This window comes from Heptranchias perlo, chromosome 4 (genome assembly GCF_035084215.1).
Source record: "Heptranchias perlo isolate sHepPer1 chromosome 4, sHepPer1.hap1, whole genome shotgun sequence".
NCBI classification, from domain to species: Eukaryota; Metazoa; Chordata; class Chondrichthyes; order Hexanchiformes; family Hexanchidae; genus Heptranchias; species Heptranchias perlo.
This window is the reverse complement of record NC_090328.1, coordinates 121,611,542-121,637,904: the sequence shown is the minus strand read 5'-3', so window position 1 is coordinate 121,637,904 and position 26,363 is coordinate 121,611,542. Positions and strand designations below refer to the sequence as shown.

General features: G+C 43.2%; 1 protein-coding gene across 1 annotated transcript in view; it reads left to right on the top strand.

The window, feature by feature from the left end:
- Positions 1-26,363, top strand: part of grin3a (glutamate receptor, ionotropic, N-methyl-D-aspartate 3A) — a 158,597-nt gene that overhangs the window by 65,487 nt on the left and 66,747 nt on the right. The window contains exons 2-3 of the mRNA XM_067982280.1: positions 2,593-3,191; positions 17,260-18,307. Coding sequence (XP_067838381.1) covers positions 2,593-3,191; positions 17,260-18,307 — 1,647 coding nt within the window. The remainder of the gene's footprint in view (positions 1-2,592; positions 3,192-17,259; positions 18,308-26,363) is intronic.

Here is a 26,363-nt window from a genome sequence, read left to right as displayed (position 1 = left end):
GGGGCGACTTACAGCAGGACTTATAGCAGTCTATTTACTCAGCAAATAGCAAACAGAGTCTATTTAAACAAAGTCCCTACAAACTACAGCAAACAGAACTCACAACCAAAACTACAGCAATGTCTCCCGATAAAAGCAGGACTATTTCTCCAGCAAAATGCAGTGAGTGGAGGATAGTTACATACGAATTATGTGCGTAAAATCAATCCCAGTCACTTGCAGCAGTGCGGTCTCCAGGCGCGATTGACGGGAGAATTACCCAATCATCTCCATTCTGGCCGGGACTTGTGGTGTCACTATATGCAGCCTATCATACGCATATCCTCTTAAAGTTATATTCCACTGAATCCTGCTTCTGTACAACATTCTTTCACGGTTTTGGTAGATCTTTCCAGCTTACCAAATTCTCCAGGTTTTTCTCCTTTTTCAGTAATGTAGACAGCGCAGAACATAAGGGACAATTTAAACCAATTTACCTCAGTTGCTGGTCAGTTGCACAAAGTCCCATGGCAATGGGACATTTTCTGAGGGGTCATCTTTTGTTTCAAGCACTTAAGGCACTCACACCAAATTGCTGTCAGCATCACTTTAAAGCAAGCATTAATCTTTAAATCATCGAATCATACAGCACCGAAGGAGGCCTTTCGGCCCATCGAAGGTTTCCTGATGGTCAGATTTGTTTTTCAAGTAAGGCTCTTTTTTTTGGGAATAGTCAGAGATCATGCTGGACAATTTTAAGAAATATGAACAAATTCTAAGGGTACGTCTAGAATTACAATCAGTACTGCCCCCTGACTTGAACATTCAGTCAACCCCTTCAAGGGAGACGCACATACTTTTAAGGCAGAGAGAGACTAACAAGAAAAGTCAACCCTTTTATTTAACTGAGTCAGTTCCAAGATTCTAGAAGTGATTTTATCAAGTTAATAAGAGAGTGTTCCTACCAGTGAGATTTTGTCTTTGCAAGTACAACAGCTCTTGCTTTCAGGAGCCATAAAAATGGTTTTCCTAGGCCAGAGAAGCTATCTTGGACTCATAAATTTTCCATCCCTGAAGAACAGGAGGCTTTTCAGACAGGAGGTCACAAAAGTCTTGTACTCCTTTGTTCCGAAGGAAAAGTTCAAGATAGTAGTGTTATTGTACAGAATTCAAGGGGTACATCTGGGTGACTCACTAGTAACCACTCACATTAAGAACACGCACATTGGAAAGGTCAATTCTAAGACCACAGGCTGATTTGCGTCCCCGTTTTTGGGCAGGAATGGAGCAATAGCGCAGGGAAAATTGGAATGCAGAATTGCCACCCCGTTCCTGTTGACATCCGGACCGTCCACTTCCTGCCCGATGGAATAGGACACATGAAAATCTACCCCAACCTCTGAAGTTTGCACCTGAAATTGTATTTGGATTTTGCTTGTCTCGGGGAGTGATGCATGCTTCATTCCTGGAGAGAAAGTATCTCTGATATTTATTTCCTTTTAGATAAAATCTAGGACATGGTAAGCCTTTATAAATAACTGGTTAGGCCTCAGCTGGGGTATTGTGTCCAATATTCTGGGCATCACACTTTAGAAAGGATGCCAAGGCCTTGGAGAAGGTGCAGAGGAGATTTACTAAAATGATACCAAGGACTTCAGTTATCTGGAGAGACTTGAGAAGCAGGGATTGTTCTCCTTAGAGCAGAGAAGGTTACGGGGAGATTTAATAGAGGTGTTCAAAATTATGAGGGGTTTTGACAGAGTAGATAGGGAGAAACCGTTTCCAGTGGCAGGAGGGCCGGTAACCAGAGAACACAGACTTAAAATAATTGGCAAAAGAACCAAGGAGAAGATGAGGAGAATTTTTTTATGCAGTGAGTTGTTATGATCTGGAATGCACTGCCTGAAAGGGTGGTGGAAGCAGATTCAATAGTAACTTTCAAAATAATATTTGAAAAGGAAAAATTTGCAGAGCTTTAGGGAAGGAGCAGGGGAGGGGGACTAATTGAATAGCTCATTCAAAGAGTTGGCACAGGCATGATGGGCCGAATGACCTCCTTCTGTGCTATATGATTCTATGACAATCTAGTTGTTTTGTTTGGAAGTCAGAATGGGTAAGATTATCTAACTATTATGCCACCTGTAAGGCATTAGATTCCAGAAGGAATACGGCCCATTATTTCCTTCCCCTCATTTTGATGACGGCCTGGTCACTTGCTCGTGTTAGTTGAACTCCTAACAAAGAATGGAGTAGAACAAATCTAAGGTAAGTAGTTTGATATTGCCTGGTGATCACAAATTACTAATTTAAGTATTTTGAAACTTTACTTTTTCTATATCACAAAGATCCATTTCTACAGCTTGCTCAAGACCTCCAGATTCTGACTACTTGGAGGTAATTAAAACGTGAATGACATGCATGTATGCAATTAATGATGTGGAAGGCCATCAGGTTGTAGTTACTTTGAAAGTAGCCCTGATGTGAATTCCACAAAAAAAATACAATGTGAGTTTGAGCTGATAGTTATTTGGAAAGTCCAGCCCACATTTCTGAAATTGGTATTATCGTGTTTGGCATTTTGTACTGATTTGTTCTTTTTATCTATTAATACAGAATCCCCTGCATCTGCAGATGAGCCTAGAAAATTCTCATCCTACCCCTGCAGATATACTTATCTTTCTCCTGACAATGAATAGCTGGTATGACGTCAGCCTGGTTTTGTGCCATGAGTGGAATGTGACCAACTTTCTCAGCCTTTTGTATAACAACTCCAAATTTAATCTTGGAACCATTTTCAATATCACTTCCGACAGTGATGACGATGACTTTCTAAATTATTTGCAAGAGTACTTAGACACGGTGAAAGAGGCGTCGTTGTCCATTGTCACATTTGGCTGCGACATTGAACATTTCCGAAAGATCTTTCAGTTAGCAGCTAACTATGGATTAATGCTGCCGGAACACCACTGGATTCTAGGTGACTCTCAAAATGTGGAGGAGTTGAGAACTGAAGGATTACCCATGGGACTGTTGGCTCATGGTAAAACTGCGCAACCTGTTTTCCATAACTATGTGCAGGATGCAGTGGAGCTGATAGCCAGAGCTGTAGCAACTGCAACCTACGTCAAGCCAGAGTTGGCTCTTATCCCAAGTACAACAAACTGCATGCACTGGGAACAAATGAATATAACATCGGGCCAGTTTCTTTCAAGGTAAGACTCGCTGCTTTGAAGAGTATGATTGGTAATGGTGCTAGTGTTTCATAAAGTCATCACTACAGGCCGAATACAATTTTACATTTGAGTTGTTTTATGGTGACAAGGAAACTCAATGGGAATTGATGAGCTATGAGTTATATTAAAATCATGTTGAAGACCAGTATCACTCCACTGTATTGTAATTCAGGAGTCACATGGCCCTTCTGAGGGTAATTACTGTGCTGCTGTAGAGATGGATTAGGAACTAAATCCAAAGTTCAAATCAATCCAAATTAGAGTGATTTAGATATTTAACCAAAATCCGAATTTGGGCCTAATTGATTTGATTTAGACTATGTAGCCTGATCTAATGAAGAAAGAATTTGCATTTAAATAGAGTCTTTCACGTTCTCGGGATGTCCCAAAGTGCTTCACAGTCAGTGAATTACTTTTGATGAGTAGTGGAGTGATATGAGGGGAGCTGCAGCTGCCAATTGCTCACAGCAAGGTCCCACAAACAGCAATGAGCTAAATGACCAGTTAATGGGGTAAATGTTCATTTTCACTGCCTGGGAGGAAACCTGGCAGAGCAAATTACCTGCTTGTAGAATCCATCCAATTTTCATTCCACTAAAATCAATAGAATGAAAATCGGGTGGGTTCTGCAAGATTTAGGCATTCGGCTCCCCCAGTTTACCACCCATATGGTGAAGATAAAAAATTATCCCAATCTGTTTTTGGGAGAGGATAAATGTTGGCCAGGACACCAGGAGAAATCCCCCTGCTCTTCTTTAAACAGTGCCATGGAATCTTTTACCTTCATCTGAACAGGCAAACCGGGCCTCAGTTTAAAATCTCATTTGAAAGGCAGCACTTCTGATAATGCAGCACTCCCTTCAGTGCTGCACTGAAGTGTCAGCTTGGATTATGTAAGGGGGCTTGAACTCAGAAGTGAGAATGCTACAACTGAGCCAAGCTGATACTTGCCACTAATAAAAAAAAGTCTGTCCAGCTGTATATCTTGTCCAATTTCATTACCTAAGAAATGATACACTTGCCATAGAGGGAGTGCAGCGAAGGTTCACCAGTCTGATTCCTGGGATGACAGGACTGTCGTATGAGGAGAGATTGGGTCGACTCGGCCTCTATTCACTAAAGTTTAGAAGAATGAGAGGAGATCTCATTGAAACATATAAAATTCTGATAGGGCTAGACAGACTGGATGCAGGGAGGATGTTTCCCCTGGCTGGGGGGTCCAGAACGAGGGGTCACAGTCTCAGGATACGGGGTAGGACATTTAGGACTGAGACGAGGAGAAATTTCTTCACTCAGAGGGTGGTGAACCTGTGGAATTCTCTACCACAGAAGGCTGTGGAGGCCAAGTCACTGAATATATTTAAGAAAGAGCTAGATAGATTTCTAGACACAAAAGGCATCAAGGGGTATGGGGAGAGAGCGGGAATATGGTATTGAGATGGAGGATCAGCCATGATCATATTGAATGGCGGAGCAGGCTCGAAGGGCCGAATGGCCTACTCCTGCTCCTATTTTCTATGTTTCTTCACAATTCTATACATTAGACATTTAATTACGTGGTGACATGGTGAACACATTTGTGTTTCATTGTGAGTTTTGTGTCATAAGCTAAAAGGAAATAATCAAGTGATTCTAATTTTTCTGCATCTGATTTCTGCATTCCAGAGGTTTGAGTACAACCTGTCAAATTTCCTTCGTGCTTTAGTGGGGGGTGTCTGATCAGTCTATTGTTACTGTTGGTCCACTGTGTTTTTCATACATGTCCAGTGCTATTAATTTCCCAATCAGTTTAGGAAGGTACTTTTGATTACTCTTGAACTGTTCACACCTTCTAAGAGAGCTCTACAGTGTTGTGAATCCTGCCAGTGTCATGGTTGGCTTGTCAACTGCATATCATCTTTCATTTTAATGGCACACAGTGCTTTTCAAAACCATTGCTTTCAACATTTTGTGTTGTAATCCAAATTCATAAGATAGGAATTTCAAAAGTCTCTATGTGTATCAGATGTTTGCAATCCATTGGAACATTCATCTCCACATTCCTGTTACTTTTTATAACTCACAAAGAATTTGAGAGGATCAATTAGATGTTTTGCATTTTCAAATCAAAATGCTTATTAAAGCCAACATTTTCTGTGGAGTTAGAATTGGCACCATGGCTCTAGTGAGCCCAATGCAAGTATACGTGTATTCACAGGTAACTTAGGTTGACGAGAGCTGTGATTGATACTCGCCTTAAAGGAAGGAAACTCTTAAAAAGTGGCCAGAACAAACCTGCCGTTGATTCTGAGTCTGCACCAGCTTCAAATTCTGCTGTCAGCCAATTTCAACAGCAAAATAATTGTTTGGTGTTGCTTCAGTAACTTTGAAAGAAGAATTACGTGGACAAAGGCTGGGTTGGAATAATTTGGATTGTGAATGCTATCAAGGAGATCTTGCACCTTTAATAGATGGGGAAGTAGGGATAGATGTGTGAAATGAATTTGATGCTCATTGCGATACACTATTGCCACAATTCCCAATTACCTCAGGCATCAGTCATAAATCATTGCATTCCATTTCTTGCATCACCTGTTGGCATGGATAGAATGTTAAGTAAGGAGGCTTGATATTTAGCGCTGTCTTTTTAAAATGGATGGCTGAAAAACACATTTGAATTTGGACTTCAGCCAATCTCCAATGGATTTTTTTCTCTTCCATTCATTTAAACATAATTTTCAACTTCAATGAAATGACAAGCTGTAATTTCAAACTTGACGACAAGAGGTATTAAAATTGAAACCAGCCATCGACGAGCTCGTTCAGCAAATCTGGGCGTACAAGGGCCGTACTTTCCGAGTATGCGCCACCGACGGGGAACCTCACCTGCTGGCAGCGCATCTGGGGGAACTGGTGGGCACGCTGCCCGTGATGTCCCATCCATTAATTTTAATGAACAGAAAACCATGAGCAGTGGCCCGTAATTTCTCCATATGTGCGCCCTGCATTCCAGGCTCCCTGCCAGCAGGCCGAACTTGTACAGTTGTTCCCTCAGTGAACATGTGGTCTGCTACAAGCACTCAGCACTTTATTGCATTTTTTTAAATGAATTATCGTGAAGGGCAAAGGACCGTGGTGCAGGACAACACTAAGGCAGAAAAGAGTAAAACAGAGGAGGTAAATCACAAAGTAGTGATTAGGTGTTAGCCAGGTTTGGGTTTTTCAAAGCCTGAGGATTGTAGAAGGAATGAAAGAATGAGGGAGGTAAGGTGTTCCCAGTTTTGTAGTCTTGGGAAAGAATGAGTTAGTGTAGGAAACTGCCATGAGGTTGTTTGGAACAACAACGACTTGAGAACTGTGAAGTGACTATGTCTTGGAAGATATGAGTGAAACATGATTTTGCTTGATGGCTGTGAAGGAGATAACAATGTTTTAATTTAGCCATTAGGCTGCAAGAGAAATGGAGATTGTGAGTGCTGAGAGCATGTGATGTGAAGGAAGTTGATAATCATAAAATGGATAAGGTTAGAAGAACAAAAGAGGAGTACCACCATAGTATTATTGATAAAATAAATAACTTGTTAAAAAAAATGATGGAGAGATTGAAGACATGAGGTAAGTGAAGGGTCACCTATCAGACAATTAGAATTTTTTTTTGAACAGGTCTAGGAGGGTGAGAGAAGTGTTCCCAGATATGGGGTAGCAGTCAAGCCTTGGATGGTCTTGAGCGTTATGTAGAGCTAATAGTTATTCAAAGGAAAAGGAGCACTTAGCAAAAAAAGAGTAAGCCAAGCTTCTTGGAAGCAACTACGTTTGTGGACAGAGGAGATAGTTAGGCCAAGAATGTCATTAGATGAAGAAGAACTTAGGTAGAGCCATCAAAGTTTAGAGGTGGTAGCTGTCAGTTGGACTTGAGAATTGTGAAGCGACTGTGTCTTGGAAGAAATGAATGAAACACAGTTTTGTGTGCCCCATTGAAGGCTGTGAAGGAGATAACGATGTTGTAATTTAGCCATTAGGCTGCAAGAGAAATGGAGATTTTGAGTGCTGAGAGCATGTGATGTGAAGGAAGTTGATGATCATAGAATGGATACGGTTGGATGATCAGTAGAAAGGAACAGTTAATTTTAAAAAAGGATTGCTCCATCAACTACAGCACAGATAGAGTGATCTAAGAGGAAACTCGGTGGCCACAAATCAAGCCTTGATTATGTAGTGCACAAAACCAGATCCAATCAAAGCCTTTGGAGATTTCCACGGCAATGATAGAAGATTCAGCAAAAGTGTTGAACAGCAGAATTCAACAGGTACATAACGGCTATGGTGAAAATCATACTGGTAATCATGGTTTAGGGTTTCAAGGTGATTGACTAATCGAGAGTTAACAGCAGTTCCCATAAACTTAAAAAGGATTTTTAAAAATCGCAGCGGTGATCAGGATGCGGCGGGGAGGTGGGAGGGGGGGGGGTTTAAATGTGGGATAAGGAGGAGCACGCCTTCTCCACCGGGCTCCACATTCAGGCAAGTAAATTTTTTTTAAAACTTACCTTGTAGGCCGCAGGCGATCCCAAGGTCTGGTTTCAGGCTGGCGCTGGCTGCCTCGGGGCAAATCAGTCTTGCAGAGGGGCACCTTATTTGCACAAGCAAAGGAACTAACGCCTGCGTCAGGCATGGGTAAAGGACGCCCAATATGGCGGGCGGCGCACTTCCAGACGGAATTGTGCGCGTGCTTCCTACCCGCCATATTGGGGGCTTAGTAGGCCAGTTAGCACCCACAAAACGGGTGCTTTACAGCTGAATTTATAGGCCATAGAATTTTTACAGCACAGAAGAATGTTTTGATGAGGTGGACCCCAGCATCCCCTCCCACACAGAGCAGACAGGCTGTGCTCCATTTTGCAGCATTCCCCAACTGGTGAGCCTACCACCATTATTACACTGAGGGAACCTGACCTGACACTTGACCTGTGGTAGAGTATTCCATAGTTATTCCGGCATTGGGAATCCACTGGAATGGCCGGAAATTAGGCCAGGACACAGATATGAAACTTCCTGATGCCCCCACGGCTCCCTTACAGAGCGAGCCGCCTGGAAATCATTTCAAGAAATAAAAATATTTGTAATTGTTTTGGGGCTTGCCTCACTCCCTGCCCGAATCTCACTCCCAGTTAAAATTCCCCCAGTAGTCTTGAGACAGCACTCAAATCAGAAACAAATTGTAATATATTAAACATTAATCTGAAGTCTGCAACAAGGTGACTTAATTGTACCTGTAAAATATGATAATATGAATTGTCATCATTCATTAGTAAACCATTTTGCACACAAAAGAACAAAGCATAGCACTTTCCAAGGGATAGAGGTGAACACTGAGCAGGAAGTAGGGAACTTGGGAAGGGGGGAATGTGGTGGTTGAAGGATAGGGAGACTAAAGCTACGGTCAAAGAATTAGGTTTTTAGGAGGCACGGAGAGAGGCATCAAATGGTTTTGTAAGAGAGCTCCAAAGGGCAGAGGCATAACTGCTGAAAGATCAGCTTGCATGGGAAACATGAAATGATCCAGAATAAACACATCATTCTGGAAATACATAGCAAGGGCAGTCAGCATCAGTAAAGAGAGAAGGCAGGCTATGACGCCTCGGGTGTGTACCCTTCACCAGATCTGAAGACTGAGACAGCAGTAGTTTAAGGAATGGAAGATGCAGGATGGGCTGGAGGAGTTTGCCCAAATAGGATGGGGCAAGGCCATGCAGAGACTTGATAGCTAAGATGAGGATTTTGAAGTTAATTCACTGAGGCACCCTGCTGGAACCAGCAGAGATGGGTGAGGACATGATTGCAGGTGTTTGGAAGAGGACTCAGATTGCAGAATCCTGGGTTTAGCTGAATTTTGGGAAGAGTGGAGGCAGGGAGACTGGTGACGATAGCATTTTTGAAATCAACCCTGAAGTGACGAAGTCATGGATGAAGATTTTAGAAGAGAAGGGGAAGTGGACGGAGGAAGTTACATGAGTGGTTGAAGTTTTCCGAGACTACCAAGGAACTGAAATATATACTGCAATAGACCTCCAGGCACCTTTGATGCTAACCTCCCAAAAATGCAAAGAAAATCAGATGCATATCGTGAAGATCAAGAAAACTAGATGATGAATTCCACAGATGACTGACACAAATGGAAGGTTACACAAATTTAGGGTGCAATTTATATTATTAAGATATTCTAAAAAGGATATAGAGGCACTGGAGAAGGTGCAAAAAAGATTTACAAGGATGCTATTAGAACTGAGAGGTTATATTTATTGGGAAAGCCTGAACAGGCTGGGGCTCTTTTCTCTAGAAGAGAGAAGACCGAGAGGTGACGTGATAGAGATCTTCAAGATTATGAAGGGGTTTGATAGGGTAGATGTAGAGAAAATATTTCCGCTTGTGGGGGAATCCAAAACTAAGGGTCATAAATATAAGATAGTCACTTATAAATCCAATAGGGAATTTAGGAGAAACTTCTTTACCCAGAGAGTGGTTAGAATGTGGAACTCGCTACCACAAGGAGTAGTTGAGGCGAATAGCATAGATGCATTTAAAGGGAAGCTAGATAGGTACATGAGAAAGGAATAGAAGGATATGCTGATAGGATGAGATGATGTAGGGTGGGAGGAGGCTCATGTGAAGCATAAATACCAGCATGGACCTGTTGGGCTGAATGGCCTGTTTCTTTGCTTAAATTCTGTGTAATTCTATGTAACTGCATTAATCACATGCAAACAAGCTAAAATTGGACTTTTTTTTTGCCATGTACATACAGCACCATCTTGTTAGAGGAGCACTCTCTGTGCAGAACTGTTTGGGAAACCTTTTTAGTTTGAGGAAGGAAAAGACACACAAAAAGCCAAGCATCTCTTGTAGCACAATGAAATTATAGAGGTAGGGATAAGCTGAAAGATCAGATTGCCCGATACTAAACATTCACATCCCTATCAGCGAAGCTGCTTTTGTCCTAGAATTGCATGTATGCCACAGCAGTGATTTGAGATGAGAGATGCCAACCTGTTTTCAGAGTTGTGTGCAGTATATTCGTTTGTATCGCAAATAACTGTGAAAATATTTTGTTTGTGTTCATATACTATACAATATTACATCAAGCTTAGAGACTGAGTGGGGCACATCTGTGGTGAATAACATTACAAGAAGTGATTCAAAGACATTGTTTTGCTCGCAACTCTGATGATAAAGTTAAAATGGTGCTATCATAAGACGCCAGATAACACGTATCTAACACCGTTGACTTCATTCAGTCGGATGCAGATATATAAGGGCGTCATGTTAGCTGACAAAAGATTGAAATAGAAGCTGGAGGAATTAAGGTCAGAGACAGGAAGGTGAGATTTCAGACAAGGCGTGAGAGATTACTGCTCGAGCGACCGGGATCGATTCTGGAGGATACAGAATCAAAGTTGGAAAGCAGGAGTGAGCTAGTATGAAGCTTAGAGATGAATTTTTCAGCTTCAGTGCCCAACAAAATGAAAAAGGTTTTGAAGCTTCTCGCAATTTATTATATTTGGAACGATAAATCTTTTTGAGCTATAAGCACTTATAAGAATGGTACTTTAAGAGCAAAATAAATAGCAAATCAAATGGTTCTTCCATGTTTCCTGCAAATACTGCAACAATGAAAAAGCTACTTTCTCATTAAAAATATACTGCAAGAACAAATTCTGATGCAGTAGATAGACCCCTATGAACCAAATTATACATGTTTTCTTAAAGCTTAATAATGGCAACTATATGTGACGGTTTATGGGAAATAAACCACTTGCAATATGTTTAGCATTATCCATTTGTACCTGCAGTACTCATCAGTTATGTGGCCCATAAGTCTCACAATTTTTTCTGTAATCCATCACTACCCATGGCCATCCTCTTCTGTCTGGTGATAGAACGCCCATGAGATAACATTTTCCAGAATAAAGGATTAAAAAAAATCACTTCAGCTTCTAGAAATTACCCTGCCAGTAAGGCTGCCATTTTGACTTCAGGCTGCTTTTGGGGTTGGGGGTTGCAAGGAAAATGTGGCCCTCAGTGGCTTCCTTCCTACTCCCTCCCCCATTCACTCATGCTTTCCCCCATCGCTCCTATCTTGTCCTCATTCCTTCACCTTCCCACTACCCATTCTCCTTCCTACCACTCCTTCATTCCTATCAGTACATCTACCTCTTCCCCTTTGAATTACTCACTAAACACCCTTTCTCCACTGCCACTTAACCCTCCATCTACTTTCCCCCAACTCCCACTCCCTCCAAGGGTGGGTACTGAGATGCCAGAGGGTACTTCATCCTCAAACATTTTATCTCCTCCCCGTCCTCCTTCTACCCTCCCTTCATATCTAGTTCCCTCTAACATGGCTTTACTTGCTTTCAAATTTCAAGTTTTAAAAAAATCAAATTAGAATGAGGGAAAAAAATGCCTATCTGACTTTTTCTCCATTTGTGTCTCTTTCCTTCTGTCTCATAGGTGTTAGAAATTATAATCGCTGCCTCACAGGTGTATACAATTAGTATTGACTTTTTCTGTTATTAGAACATAGATAGAGATAATTGGTTGGCTTCAAAATTCAAGTGATTTTTTTTTGAAAATTGAAGTAACATTAAATGAAGAAAGCTCTCTTTTTCTCTTTCACCCCTCTTTCTTTTTCTCTGACCCCGGCCTTTCTCCTTCTCTGTCTCTGTGACTCCAGTCTCTCTCTTTCTCCCTCAGTTTAATACACTTTTTAAAGTTTATAGAACACAAAACAAGAGCTACAAGAGGTGCGCAACGCGACCACCGTGTCAATTTCTTTTGGTCTACGCAAATTAGAACCTCTCTTTTTTTATTTAAAAAAAAACTCAATGTAAATCTTACCTCAGTAAAGCTTCTGAAATTTGTCCTCTTGTCTTTCAAAATTATTTGGAAAAGAACGCTACTCAGCATCAGGTGCTAGGAAGTAAAGAAAAATATCCCATCAGCACAGTTGATTGAACAGTGCTGATCCACCTTGAGAAGTAAGGTACACTGCACATGCTCAGACTGCAAAATCCAAATTAAACCTACAATATCACAGCTCTGGGCAAAAATATCAACTTGAAGTCCAGGACATAGAAATTTCAGTGACTGAGAAATAAAATACCACAGAACACCCAAAATCCTTCCAGTTTCTAATTCTTTTTTCTAATAATAACTTCTGTAATTTAAAAGTAAGCAGGCTTCCTCCTTTAAGGATTAACATTTACAGAAAATTGGTTGTTTGTAGGATGTTACCAGCATTTGGCTATATAACAATGGTCACTGCACTCCAAAAGTAAATCATCATGTGAAGCACTTTTGATACATTTTGACATGATAAGGCACCATACAATACAATTATTATATATTATAATAAGGATGGTTATTCTGAGCATTCTCAAGAGAATGGTGGAATTTAGCTTAATCTTTTTCTCCCAAAGGTTTCAAAAAATGTTGAGGTCTTTTCAACGGGACCTGTTGGTCTGCTTTTGACTTGATTTGTGAAAACAGATTACAATATTAATTATATTAATATTAACTAAACATCAGAAGGAAGAAACGATAAGTTAATATCAGCGTTGTCTTAAGAAATTTCTGTGGTAATGAAAAATGTTGGCACCATAAGGTTATCTGTAAGTTACACAATAATGTTCTGACCAGGGTTCAAAAGTCTAAGTAATCTTTGAAACCATTCAGAACACAATACTAAGAAAATTATGGGAGATGTGCATAGTTATGACCAATTTTATTATTCCACTATCTAAGAGAAGTCCTGTATTTTGCATGAAGTATTACCTGTACCAGTATAAGAGGCAGCAACAAGGCAATGTGGAAACCTAAAGGGAACAGAGGAAAAGAAAAATTATCCCTGTGTCTCCTTAATAATTAATTAACTAGCTATAATCATTTTAAAAGCTGGGATACGATAAAAGTATGAAACACAGCAGAGTACCTGCATTCGCTTAAGAGTGGACCTCTCAATTCTGCTGTACTTTGTAGGATTCTGCCTTTCCCCTTTGATTTGCAAGGCCTGACTTCTCACACAGGAGCTACAATTTACTAGACTCCTCTATTTGTCTGCTTCCAAGTCTCCCCCGACATAATCTGCATTTGTTCCATTTTTTTGGTATTCCTAAGTATCATTTTCAGCACTGTTTCTTATTCCTGTCACTGGGAATTGACAGGAAACAACGGGCCCGATAATAGGAGGGAGGCGGGTTGGCAGCGGGGGGGTCGACTGGGCGCGTGGGTAAAGCGCCCGGTGAATTCGGGGTGCTCCGCACGCGATCGCAGCCTAATTGAAGGTACTCACACGTGCTTCCGGGTTTCCCGTTCCAGACCTGCGCAGCGGGCGCACTGCGCACCCGCATCACAGGCTGTCAGCAGGAAGAGCCCTATTTAAAGGGGAAGTCCTCCAATGCTCCTCCTGCAGCAAAGAAACAATTTTGGATCATGGAACAGGCCAGAGGCAACGCTGCTCCAAGGTTCTCTGACTCCTCACTCCAGGTGCTGCTCGATGGGGTGAGGAGGAGGAGGGAATTTTTTTTTCCATCGGATGGGAGGAGGTGGCCTCCCTCCACTACCAAGAAGGCCTGGCTAGAGGTGACCGAGGAGGTCAGCAGCAGTGGCAGTGTGTACCGAACCTGGGTCCATGCAGGAAGCGATTTAATGACCTAACCAGGTCAGCCAAAGTGAGTATACTTACGCATTCTCCCACACTCCGTCTTCCACATCAGCTCCACCACCACACAACTCCTTCTGCACCGCTAACACAACGCTCTCACATCACTCCTCACATCCACTCAACCATCGTCCTCACCTTGCCTGCACTTACTCACTGCCCCAGTTCCCATTCGAACACTACCAGGCAACCCAATCCTCATACAATCTCATGGCTATGTTGCACACGCACCCTCCCATGCATCTCCCACACGCTTACCCCCACCCACACCAATGCATGCAGCGGGTCACCATGCAACCATCACTCAATCACGCCTCTGTGTTTTGCCTTGATAGGAGAAGAGATGCCAGAATGCCCGGGAAAGGGCAAGGACCGGAGGGGGCCCGCCACACCAGGTGGTCGTAACAGACGCGGAGCAGCAGGCACTCGAAACAAGCCGGACGCTGGAGTGCCTGTCCGTGGCGGACGCCGAGACTGGGATTGCACAAGTGGCTGGTGACAGAAATCTAACACTCAGCACTCATGATTGCGAATGATCTTAGCATCACTTGGCATCTGCAGCACCTCAACATCTGTCCACATACTTAATATTGCTTTCTGTTCTCTTGCAGGGCCATCTGCGAGTGCCGTGACCGTGGAGGGCGATTCCTCAGAGGACCTGCTGGCCTCAGAGGGGGCATCGTCACATCTGAGCCAGCCATCCACCAGCGCAGATACACACACCTCGGTGGGTCCCCGTCCTCACTTAGTTGGGTTTGCAACACGCACATGTGAGCACGAGCAGACCCTGGTGGCAGCGGCAGCCGTGGAGAGTCCGCGTCGGTGGGAGCACTCTTCTCCAGGCTCTGCTCAGTTGGACCCAGAAGCTGAACCCTGGGGGCCAGCCATGAAAAGGAGAGTCGTCGAGGACCAGCAGCACATTGCCGAGGTACTGGAACAGTTGCCACGCACACTCTCCACAATCACGCAGAGGATGGAGGAGTCCAACTCCCGCATGAGTGGAATGGTGGCACAGGGACAGGAGGGTGTCTCCAAGATAATGTCACAGGGACGTGAAGGCATCTCTGAGATAGTGTTGCAAGTTGGTGCGGGAATGTCTGCGATGGAGGAAAGGCTAGCCTCCATTGAGCTTCAAGCACGGCTCAACAATGAGTCCATTCAGGCCCTGACAACGGCCGTTCGGATTCAGGGTGAGCAACATTCTGCCGCCTTAAACAGGCTGGCAGATACCTTACAACTGGCCTTCCAAGGCTTCACACAAGTCCTCCAAACTGTTGTCCAGCAGGGTGGAAGGAGTGATGTGGGCCTGGGCCATGAGAGGAATGATGGTGAAAGGGGACGTGGAAGTGGGGATGCCACTCAAGGTGCTCCCATGCCTCACCCGTTGCCCACCTCTCAACCAGTACCCGCAATGCTGCCCCCTCTCCAGGTGGCCGAGTCTGCCCCTGCACAGGTGCAGGTGGAGCAGTCTTTGGAGGGGCCTTCACGGGCACCGAAACCCAGAGGGCGTCTGCGCAAAGCATCTTATCAGTCAGGGCATGGACAAGAGCAACCTGCCACTACCTCTGTTGAAGCCACAGGGTAGCACCACATAGGGGTTCCCGTAAACGTAAGGCGAAGGTTTTGTGAGCACAAAGGGGATGCATAAGCATGTAAGACAAAATGTCATGTTTTTGATTTACTTTTGTTTGTTTTGCAAAGCACATAAAAATTTGTTATCACCACTACTACCACGTCTTTGCAAATCTTGTCTGGTTTGTGCAATCATGCCCTTTCCTGAGGATCACCATGAAGACCCACACCTGATGCCACCCATTGTGTCACTGCAGAGTGGGTGTAGGTGTATTTGCAGGGCTCTTTTGTGCAGACGACTGAGAGAAACCAGCGATGTCCCCGGTGGCACCCTGGAATGTAGCGGAGGAGAAGTTGTTGAGGGTAGTCGTGACTTTGGCAGCGACAGGTAAGAAGATGGTGGTCGGGCCAGCCGGGAGCAGCTCAGCATGAAGGAGGCTGCAGATGTCCACGGCTACATGTCGAGTGACTCTGAGCCTCCGTGTGCACTGCTGCTCAGAGAGGTCCAGGAAGCTGAACCTCAGTCTGTCGACCCTGTGGCGAGGGTAGTGCCCTCTGCGACGCATCTCTCTCTGCGGTTGCCCTCCCTCCTGATGTGCAGGTGGATATGTCACAGCACTGTGTTGTGGAGCTCCACGTGTCAGAGGTGGACGGCGTGGCCGGCGAGGCTGGTGATGCTGTTCGTCCTCCGAGGAGGTCATGACTGCAGCTACGGCAGGTAAATGTATCTGCACACAGGGGTTGAGGTTGCAAGTTTGTGATTTTTTTGTGTTAGGAGGTGGGTGGTGCAGGCCAAACTTTGTCCAAAGTGACAGATTGGCCTCCTGCAATGAGTGAGGGTCTCCCCCCTCCCAACCTGTCAAATGGACCTTTGCAGCTGCCACAGGCTGGTGGCTGCAACACATCCATTTCAACTGGGAGTTTTTCCCCCAGTACGGGAAACACGCTCAGTTGACCTGAAAATCCCACCCCTCCTAAAATATCCTCCAAATTAGGTCTCCTAACGACCTGAAGTATCAAATTAATTGCCTTAAGTGGAATCCCGCCCCGGGAATCCCCAATTTTCGGAGCCCCCCCCCCCCGCCACAAAGGCATCCGCTCGGACATCCGAAAATCGAGCCCAATGGGACAATTAGGAAGCAGCACCACAATTGCACTATGACCTCGGATAGTGTACTTAAAACAATGCCATTAATTATGGTCAGACTATAATATTAAAAGAGTGCTTTCATTTGCAGTATGGAGAGTGGAATAACCCTGTATTCTAACAGTATTCCTTTGCTTTCTCTCTCTGAAGACTTGAGTGGAATCAATGCACAGTCCTAACACTAGGAACTGTGTACAGCAGGTTAGAGAATGAAGCAGAGACAAATAGGATGAGCTGGGCAGGATGGGGGTCGGAATGGGAATGGGAAGCAAATTGATGGTTGGTCTTCTCCTAAATACAACCACACCCTCCCATCTCATCTTTTTTCTTCCAAATAGTTAACAAGTATAATTTGTGTATTTCTTTATTACTTAAGAATGTATTGCAACAATGTGGTTTTCTTGGGGTGTTTTCACAATTCCTGGAGCAAAGAATACATGAAACTAGTAATCTGTCACAACGCATTTTTCATATTCCTCCCTGACTTAGACCCTATTCACAAGCTTACAAGTCAGAAATTACTGACATTACTTCTTCAGCATTAGTTACCAGCGAGGTATATTCAGCTTCGTTTGTGACAAGATGCAGGAATTTTGCAATCTTATTTAAAAAAAAAAATTTTCTTCCCTCAGATTTTTAGCAAACACGAGCTTCGATGGCGTAACAGGTTATGTAAGAGTAACAGATCCATCTGTTATCACTTCAGACAGTCATTATTACATCTGGAACCTGCAGCTTGATCCTGTTGGGAAACCGATGTGGACTCGACTTGGGAGATGGCACGAAGGGAAAATTATCATGGACCACGGGATTTGGCCTAACAAGATGCAGAAACAAAAGAACAATGGCAGGTACTCGTCTCGGTTGCAGTTGAGAGTGGTAACACTTATTGAACATCCTTTTGTGTTCACCCGCAATGTTGATGACGACGGCCATTGTCCTGCAGGGCAGTTGTGCCTGGATGCACTTACAAATGACAGTGCCGTCATTGAGAGCCTCTTCGAAAACTTAAAGTCGGGGAACGATTCTGTGCCTATTGAATACAAAAAGTGCTGCTATGGTTACTGCATTGACCTCCTCGAGAAACTGGCAGAGGATATGAATTTTGATTTTGATCTGTACATTGTCGGCGATGGAAAATATGGTGCACGAAAGAATGGTCGTTGGACTGGCCTGGTTGGTGACCTTCTCAGCAGTGCTGCACACTTGGCCATTACGTCGTTTAGCATTAACTCAGCAAGAAGTAAAGTGATCGATTTCACCAGCCCTTTCTTCTCCACAAGCTTAGGCATCCTGGTGCGAACTAGAGACACAGCAGCCCCGATAGGAGCTTTTATGTGGCCACTGCACTGGTCAATGTGGGTGGGGATCTTTGTGGCTCTTCACGTAACTGCATTATTTCTCACCCTGTATGAATGGAAGAGTCCTTTCGGAATGACTCCCAAGGGGAGAAACAGGAACAAGGTGTTCTCCTTCTCTTCAGCCCTCAATGTCTGCTATGCCATTTTGTTTGGCAGGACAGCTGCCATCAAAACTCCCAAGTGTTGGACAGGAAGGTTTCTAATGAACCTATGGGCTATATTCTGTTTGTTCTGTTTATCAACGTACACAGCTAATCTAGCCGCTGTAATGGTGGGGGAGAAAACGTTTGAAGAACTTTCAGGCATTCATGATCCTAAGGTAAGAGCAGCATTACTACTCCATTCCATTAAGTTTGGATACGAAAGCAAAGATAACCCTTATTGATTTACTTTGTTCTAAGAACAGGAAGCATTGACTTTTGTTGCCCGGAATATACATACAGCTGTCGCAAATCATCACCACATCAGTTCTCGTCTGTTCTCAAAGCTCCAGATGGTATTATGTTTGTGTGAGTGAGCGGAACACTTTTATTAAAATGCCAGTTCAAGATCCATCCATCCATTCATTCAGTTTCTGTATACAAATTTGGAGACAATGTATGCACGTGGTCTGTCACACAAATTGATCCAGACAGTAATGTAATACTAAAAATAATACGTTAGAGTGTATGTCTGAAATGCCTGGAGAATTGAAAATGAAATATTATGGTAGTAAAAATTCTTCTTTAATCATTTAATTTCCACATACAAATGGGGGGAATTCCCTTTAGGAAAATCATCTCATTGGATTTTTTTCCCCTCACTCTTCTGTATTTCTGGCTTTATTCTGGGCTTTAACCTTATTTGTTGATTTCTCTTCCATTGTTGGCAGCAGATTCATTAGAATAAGTTCAAAATTATCATTCATTGTTGATCCATTAGTTAGAAAACAATTCAAAAGTTCTTCCACAGTCCCAGTTCTTGTAGAGAAAAAGTTTCTTCAAGGTTTAATCAAATATGCACAAATGAAAGTTCCCCAGCGGCTCAGTGGTTTTATCCAGTGAGTATCTGAGCTGTACAAACCTAGAAGATCCCAGGTTCAATCTGTAGTCGGAGCTGAATTAGCTGATCTCCGCCCGGCATTAGGGGCCGTACAGTTGGCCTCGGTGCCCCAGGTTAGGGATAAAAAAAATCAGCAACAGTTCCTGCTGCTGATTGTTATCTAGTGACCACTGATGGAATTGTGCATGTGGGTATTGAGTGAAAACAGTATCAGGGTTGGCCCTTCACATTGATCAGTCTACCAATACTCATTGGCAAAGCTCACACATAAATAGCGATCAGTTGGGTGAGGTACTGGAGAACCCCTATGGAACTGTACTCCAACAAGTAATCAACAACTTCAGGAGAGGAGTGGAGCTGGGGGAGGAAATAAAGGTACAACAACTTGCATTTATATGGCGCCTTGGTAAAACGTCCCAAGGAGCTTCACAGGAGCGATTTTAAATAAAATTTGACACTGAGCCACATAAAGAGATATTAGGACAGGCTTGGTCAAAGGGGTTTTAAGGAGTGTCTTAAAGGAGGAAAAAAGGGTAGAGAGGCGGAAAGGTTTAGGGAGGGAATTCCATAGCTTAGGGTCTAGGCAGCTGAAGGCACGGCCGCCAATGATGGAGCGATGAAAATTGGGAATGTTCAAGGGGCCAGAATTGGAGAAGTGCAGAGATCTCGGAGGGTTGTAGGAGGTTATAGAGATAGGGAGAGGCCATGGAGGGATTTGTAAACAAGGCTGAGAATTTGAAAATTGAGGCGTTGCCGGCTGTACAGTCCAGGGCAGGTCATTGTATACACTAGAGTGGAGGAAAATCGTCTGACTGCTCACGGTGCAAATCTTGTAAAAGAGGTGTTGTCTTAGATCCAATTTATACGTGAAGATCAGACTACCTTTGAAGAATGAAGATCACTGCTGTGTAGGTTATCTAACATTATCAGTATAAATAGCAGAATTAAGCAGAACTCAACTAACTTTACCATTTAGAACTATTTTCCAATTAAAATAAGTCATGAAACTTCTTCAACAAAAATGTTAATCTTAAAGGCTAATCAGCAGCAATGAGGTTCCCTGGGCAAAAGATAGCTTATCTCTCCATGGGATTTCAGTGCTTCAAATTGTTTGGTGATAGTATAAATACAAGCTATTCTAAGGAATTTGCCAGCCTCCTACGCTTCTTGCTGTACTTATTTAAAATTTGCGAACCTATTGACTCTGGTGAATGTGTAATAAAAAAAAGAAAGAACTTGCATTTATATAGTGCCTTTCACGGCTTCAGGACATCCCAAAGTGCTTTACAGCCAATTAAGTACTTTTGAAGTGTAGGCACTGTTGTAATGTAGGGATCAACATTTTCACTCTCATCGTAACATAAATGCTGTTTGTGCCAGTGCTAATATATTGAGATCCAGCACTGGAGAAAATAATAGGAATATTTGTATTGTGATTTGAAAAAAAAGTTACTCTAGAATTATATGCACTTTGCAGATGTTCCATTTATTTACTCTCCCCACATAGCTGTCAATAATGGGGAAAAGCTGGGTGATATTTTCAGTGACCAGTGTCATAACATCACTGAGTATATTAAGCGGTTTATATACCCTCCTGCACCGAGCATGAAAGGATTTGGAGTTTTTACTTTTAGCTTTTAATTGGCTTTGTTTCAAGTTAAATATGAAAGGTTTGCAGGAGCAGAGGCAATGAATAAAGTGATTATATTGCATTACCAATTATGTCAATATTCCCTCCTCTGCGTACAAATCAGTCAAGTGTTTATTGGGCTGCATGCATGCAAATACATCTGGTAAACAATACCTGTTTCATACTTGTACTTATCTGCTTTCATTCTTGTGTGTACAGGATTTATGTCCTATTGTATTTATAACCGACTGTTTAGATTTGCATTTGCTTCTCTCCTCAACTTTTTGCTCCCTCTTGCTCTATTTTGTTTTCTTTTTTGCTGTTTGTTTAATTGCTTCCTCTTTTGCTGAACTTACTTCACTTCACTTACTTTCCCTTTGCTCCCCTCTATTCCATCCTTTACTTTTTCCTATTCCCTAACTCTCCATTCTCTGGACATTGAGAGAATTTTAATTGATGATTGTTTATTCCACATATTTATCTCAGACAATTTACTCCCAACAAAAGTGATTGAAAATATGCAAGAAAGATTCGGAGAGTGTAAGCACAGACAAGATTGTTATTGTAACAGGGGAGCGAGCCAAAGATCATCATCTTATGAGGAAGGGAAGTATGGTGAAAGTGTTGCCAATGGGTCATGAGAGTGAAGAAGGCAGACAAAGACAAATTGACATTAGATGATATGAATTTCTTACGGAAGGTGGAGAGGTATTGAGGAGAGTCATCGTAATCTAAGAACGACATGATAGAACTGCATATTTTGTTATCATTGTAGTGCTATCACAGTTACACTATGGAGCAGACTTTTCTCTTTAGCACTTGGGCACATCTAGGAAAATCAGGTGAGCTGCATTATAAGCATGCAAACATCCTGCCCGATTTTTCAATATGAACTCCACTCATGAAATGCTGTACCCCAAAAGTGCTTTAAGGAGAAAAATCTGCCCCCACATCTCAATGAGCACACAGACAACAAGAAGAGAGTGGGAAAAAAAATCAGTATATAGAGAACAGGATACCTGTTCCTGAACTGACGATGAATCAAGATCACAGAATTGTGATAAGGTCTGGAATGACCACTGAAACATTTATTTACATTGTGACATTGTTTGTTGGAAACATGTACAGTGAAACCTGTAAATTAGGGACACCTAGGGGACTTGCATCAGGTGTCCTTTATGTGTCCCTATTTTAAAAATGGTCATTGTATGTACAGCAAGTTATTTGGGACTGTCAATGAGTGTCCCTTTTTTGGAGGTGTCCCTTTGCCCAGGTTTCACTGTATTTATTGATTTCAAGTACAATACATTTCAGTACAGATTAGTAGTTCATTCTAGGCAAAAGGATTCGATCTCGTCATGCTTAACGTTGGAGAACAATTTTAAATGAAACATTTTAAAAAAAAGAAAGGATGTAGCAAGTGAATTACTATGGTGAAGCAACTAGCTTAAGCACAGATTTATAGAATTGAACCATCTTGTGTACAGCCTGAGCAATTACCTGTATATTTATCTATCTGTATGGACCACCCACTATTCTAGGACCATCCTGGAGGGCAAAGATAACCCCAGGCTCCTTTTCACTATTACCAGCCACCTCCTTCAACCCCTCTCTCCTGCTACTTCCACCCTCACTTCTAACAGTAAGTGTGAAGAGCTCATCGATGTCTCCCTCACCAAGATAGAGGCCATTCACTCAGCTGCCTCTGCTCCAACAACAATTATGCCATTTCTCCAGAGTTCCCACAGATCTTCCAACAAAGTCACGGCGGGCAGTCGGCAGAATCCCCGCAGAAATTCAACCCTTGTATGTTTTGTTTTTTTGCATTTGGACTACTGCCACTTTACAGCGCGCACACTACACAATACAATAATAATCATTTTGTTAAGTTGTGCAGCACTGCTGGTATATATATGTGTGTGTGTGTATGTATATATATATATATATATATATATAGTCTGTTTTACTATCACATTTGCCCCTTGGGTGTCATGACTATCTCCAGTCTGTGCTGGTGATGGATACCCTACTACCTACTTACTGTTACATTTTGGGGAGACAGGGAATTACTCTATACTACTCCAGAAATTATTTGAAGGGTTCAGAATCAACCACTTGTGTAGGTGAGCCTTTGTTCACTATGTTCCAGAGAGTAGTTTCACTTGCCCAGCTCGCTAGGTAAATTTGTAATGTGCCCAGGGATTGAACAGAGAATACTGTTCACTTCATGTTCCTCCTTGGTATCTTCCTTGGCTTTGAAAGAATAACGCTCGACTAGACCCTGATCTAGAATTAGCTGACCCCGAGGAAGGGATTTTAGACCTGAAATATCCACTGACCGACTTCTGTTTCTCCACAGGTGCTGAGTATTTCCAGATTTTTCTGTTCTTGTTTTCAAATTTTCAGCAGCTGAAGTATTTTGCTTTTTGTTTATATTCCACCTTCCAATATCATGGGCAAGGAGGCAAGTGACTCCTGAATAAAACTCTGCAGGCAGTGCAACCTCCATTTGAAAGAATGTGTACTAATGTCTCTATTCCCATACAGTCAAGGATAATACCAGAACTGAGGGAGTAGAACTCAGGAAAGTCTGAACAGACTGGGGCTTGTTTCTCTAGAAAAGAGAAGACTGAGAGGTGACCTAATAGAGATCTTTGAAATTGTGAAGGGGTTCCATAGGGTAGATATAGAGAAGATATTTCCACTTGGGGGGAGTCCAAAATTAGGGGCCATAAGTATAAGATAATCATTTATAAATCCAAGAAGGAATTCAGGAGTGGTGAGAATGTGGAACTTGCTATCACAAGGAGTGGTTGAGGAGAATAGCATTGCTGCTTTTAAGGGGAAGCTGGATAAGTACATGAGGGAGAAAGGAATAGAAGGTTATGTTGATAGGATAAGATGAAGTAGGGTGGGAGGAAGCTCATGTAGAGCAGAAACACCGGTATGGACCAGTTGGGCCGAATGGCCTGTATCTGTGCTGTAAATTCTATGGTAAGACAAAGCAATAGGGACACTCAGGATGCTGAGCCTCCACCCTGCACCAGCAACCCCCTCTTCAAACACCATCACTGTTACCCTTCTCCACCAGTGCACCCTTCTCACTCTGCGCTTCCCCATTCTCATCAATAACAACATTTGCACATTGTGTGTACCTGTGCTTGTGCTTACTTCAAATGGGGGTGGTGACAGTAGCGGATTCAAGCTGGTGATCAACTGGGTTCCCTTTGGTCAATAGAAAGACCAAATAGTAAATTATAAGTACACGAGCAAATTTATCTAGGTACTGCATTGTCACTATATGCACTATAATGGACTTGTGCACATTCAGTCTACATTACATGTTACATAGAAACATAGAAAATAGGAGCAAGAGGAGGCCATTCGGCCCTTCGGGCCTGCTCCGCCATTCAAAATGATCATGGCTGATCAACTAACTCAGTACCCTGTACTCGCTTTTTCCCCATATCCCTTGATCCCTTTAGCATTAAGAAATATATCTATCTCCTTCTTGAGTACATCTAATGACTTGACCTCCACTGCCTTCTGTGGTAGAGAATTCCACAGGTTCACCACCCTCTGAGTGAAGAAATTTCTCCTCATCTCGGTTCTAAATGGCTCTAAACCCCGTATCCTGAGACTGCGACCCCTGGTTCTGGACTCCCCAGCTACTGGGAACATCCTCCCTGCATCTAGTCTGCACAATGTTCAGGTAACATTGTGCAAATCATAAAACGTCTGATCAATATGGTACTTATTACAAGTTCTCCGTGAAGGAAAAAGAAAGAACTTGCATTCATGTAGCACCTCTCATGACCTCAGGACATCCCAAAGTGCTTCACAGCCAATTAAATACTTTTGAAGTGAAGTCACTGTTGTAATGTAGGACACGTGGCAGCCAATTTGCACCCAGCAATGTCTCACAAACAGCAATTTGATAATGACCAGATAATCTGTTTTTAGTGATGTTGGTTGAGGGATAAATATTGGCCAGGGCACCAGTGTGAACTTCCCTACTCTTCTTTGCAATAGTGTCCTGACATCTTTTACGTACACCTGAGCGGGCAGACGAGGCCCCAGTTTCACATCTCATCCGAAAGATGGCACCTCCGGCAGTGCAGCACTCCCCCAGTACTGCACGGGAGTGTCAGCCTAGATTTGATGTAAAGGGTAAATTTTATGAAATCACATTTCAAGTACATAGATTCATTGGAAATAAGATACACAGAAAATCCTGCAGGTTCTAACCTCCCAGACCAAATTCTCATTATACGTTCCCAGAATGCAAAGCTCTGCACTGAGGGGCAGGAATTTAGAAAATCCATTCTTAAGTATTTCCGAGTGTACTAAAATAATTTAGATGAGTTTTTTCCCAATGATTCCCATTTTCGTATCCATTGTAGCCAGCTCTATTGTCAGTGGAAATAGTTCCTTCCTGCCTACATAAAAAAATTATATATTTTTTTTTTATTCGTTCACGGGATGTGGGCGTCGCTGGCAAGGCCGGCATTTATTGCCCATCCCTAATTGCCCTTGAGAAGGTGGTGGTGAGCCGCCTTCTTGAACCGCTGCAGTCCGTCTGGTGACGGTTCTCCCACAGTGCTGTTAGGAAGGGAGTTCCAGGATTTTGACCCAGCGACGATGAAGGAACGGCGATATATTTCCAAGTCGGGATGGTGTGTCACTTGGAGGGGAACGTGCAGGTGGTGTTGTTCCCATGCGCCTGCTGCCCTTGTCCTTCTAGGTGGTAGAGGTCGCGGGTTTGGGAGGTGCTGTCGAAGAAGCCTTGGCGAGTTGCTGCAGTGCATCCTGTGGATGGTGCACACTGCAGCCACAGTGCGCCGGTGGTGAAGGGAGTGAATGTTTAGGGTGGTGGATGGGGTGCCAATCAAGCTGGCTGCTTTATCTTGGATGGTGTCGAGCTTCTTGAGTGTTGTTGGAGCTGCACTCATCCAGGCAAGTGGAGAGTATTCCATCACACTCCTGACTTGTGCCTTGTAGATGGTGGAAAGGCTTTGGGGAGTCAGGAGGTGAGTCACTCGCCGCAGAATACCCAGCCTCTGACCTGCTCTCGTAGCCACAGTATTTATATGGCTGGTCCAGTTAAGTTTCTGGTCAATGGTGACCCCCAGGATGTTGATGGTGGGGGATTCGGCGATGGTAATGCCGTTGAATGTCAAGGGGAGGTGGTTAGACTCTCTCTTGTTGGAGATGGTCATTGCCTGGCACTTATCTGGCGCGAATGTTACTTGCCGCTTATCAGCCCAAGCCTGGATGTTGTCCAGGTCTTGCTGCATGCGGGCTCGGACTGCTTCATTATCTGAGGGGTTGCGAATGGAACTGAACACTGTGCAGTCATCAGCAAACATCCCAATTTCTGACCTTATGATGGAGGGAAGGTCATTGATGAAGCAGCTGAAGATGGTTGGGCCTAGGACACTGCCCTGAGGAACTCCTGCAGCAATGCCCTGGGGCTGAGATGATTGGCCTCCAACAACCACTACCATCTTCCTTTGTGCTCGGTATGACTCCAGCCACTGGAGAGTTTTCCCCCTGATTCCCATTGACTTCAATTTTACTAGGGCTCCTTGGTGCCACACTCGGTCAAATGCTGCCTTGATGTCAAGGGCAGTCACTCTCACCTCACCTCTGGAATTCAGCTCTTTTATCCATGTTTGGACCAAGGCTGTAATGAGGTCTGGAG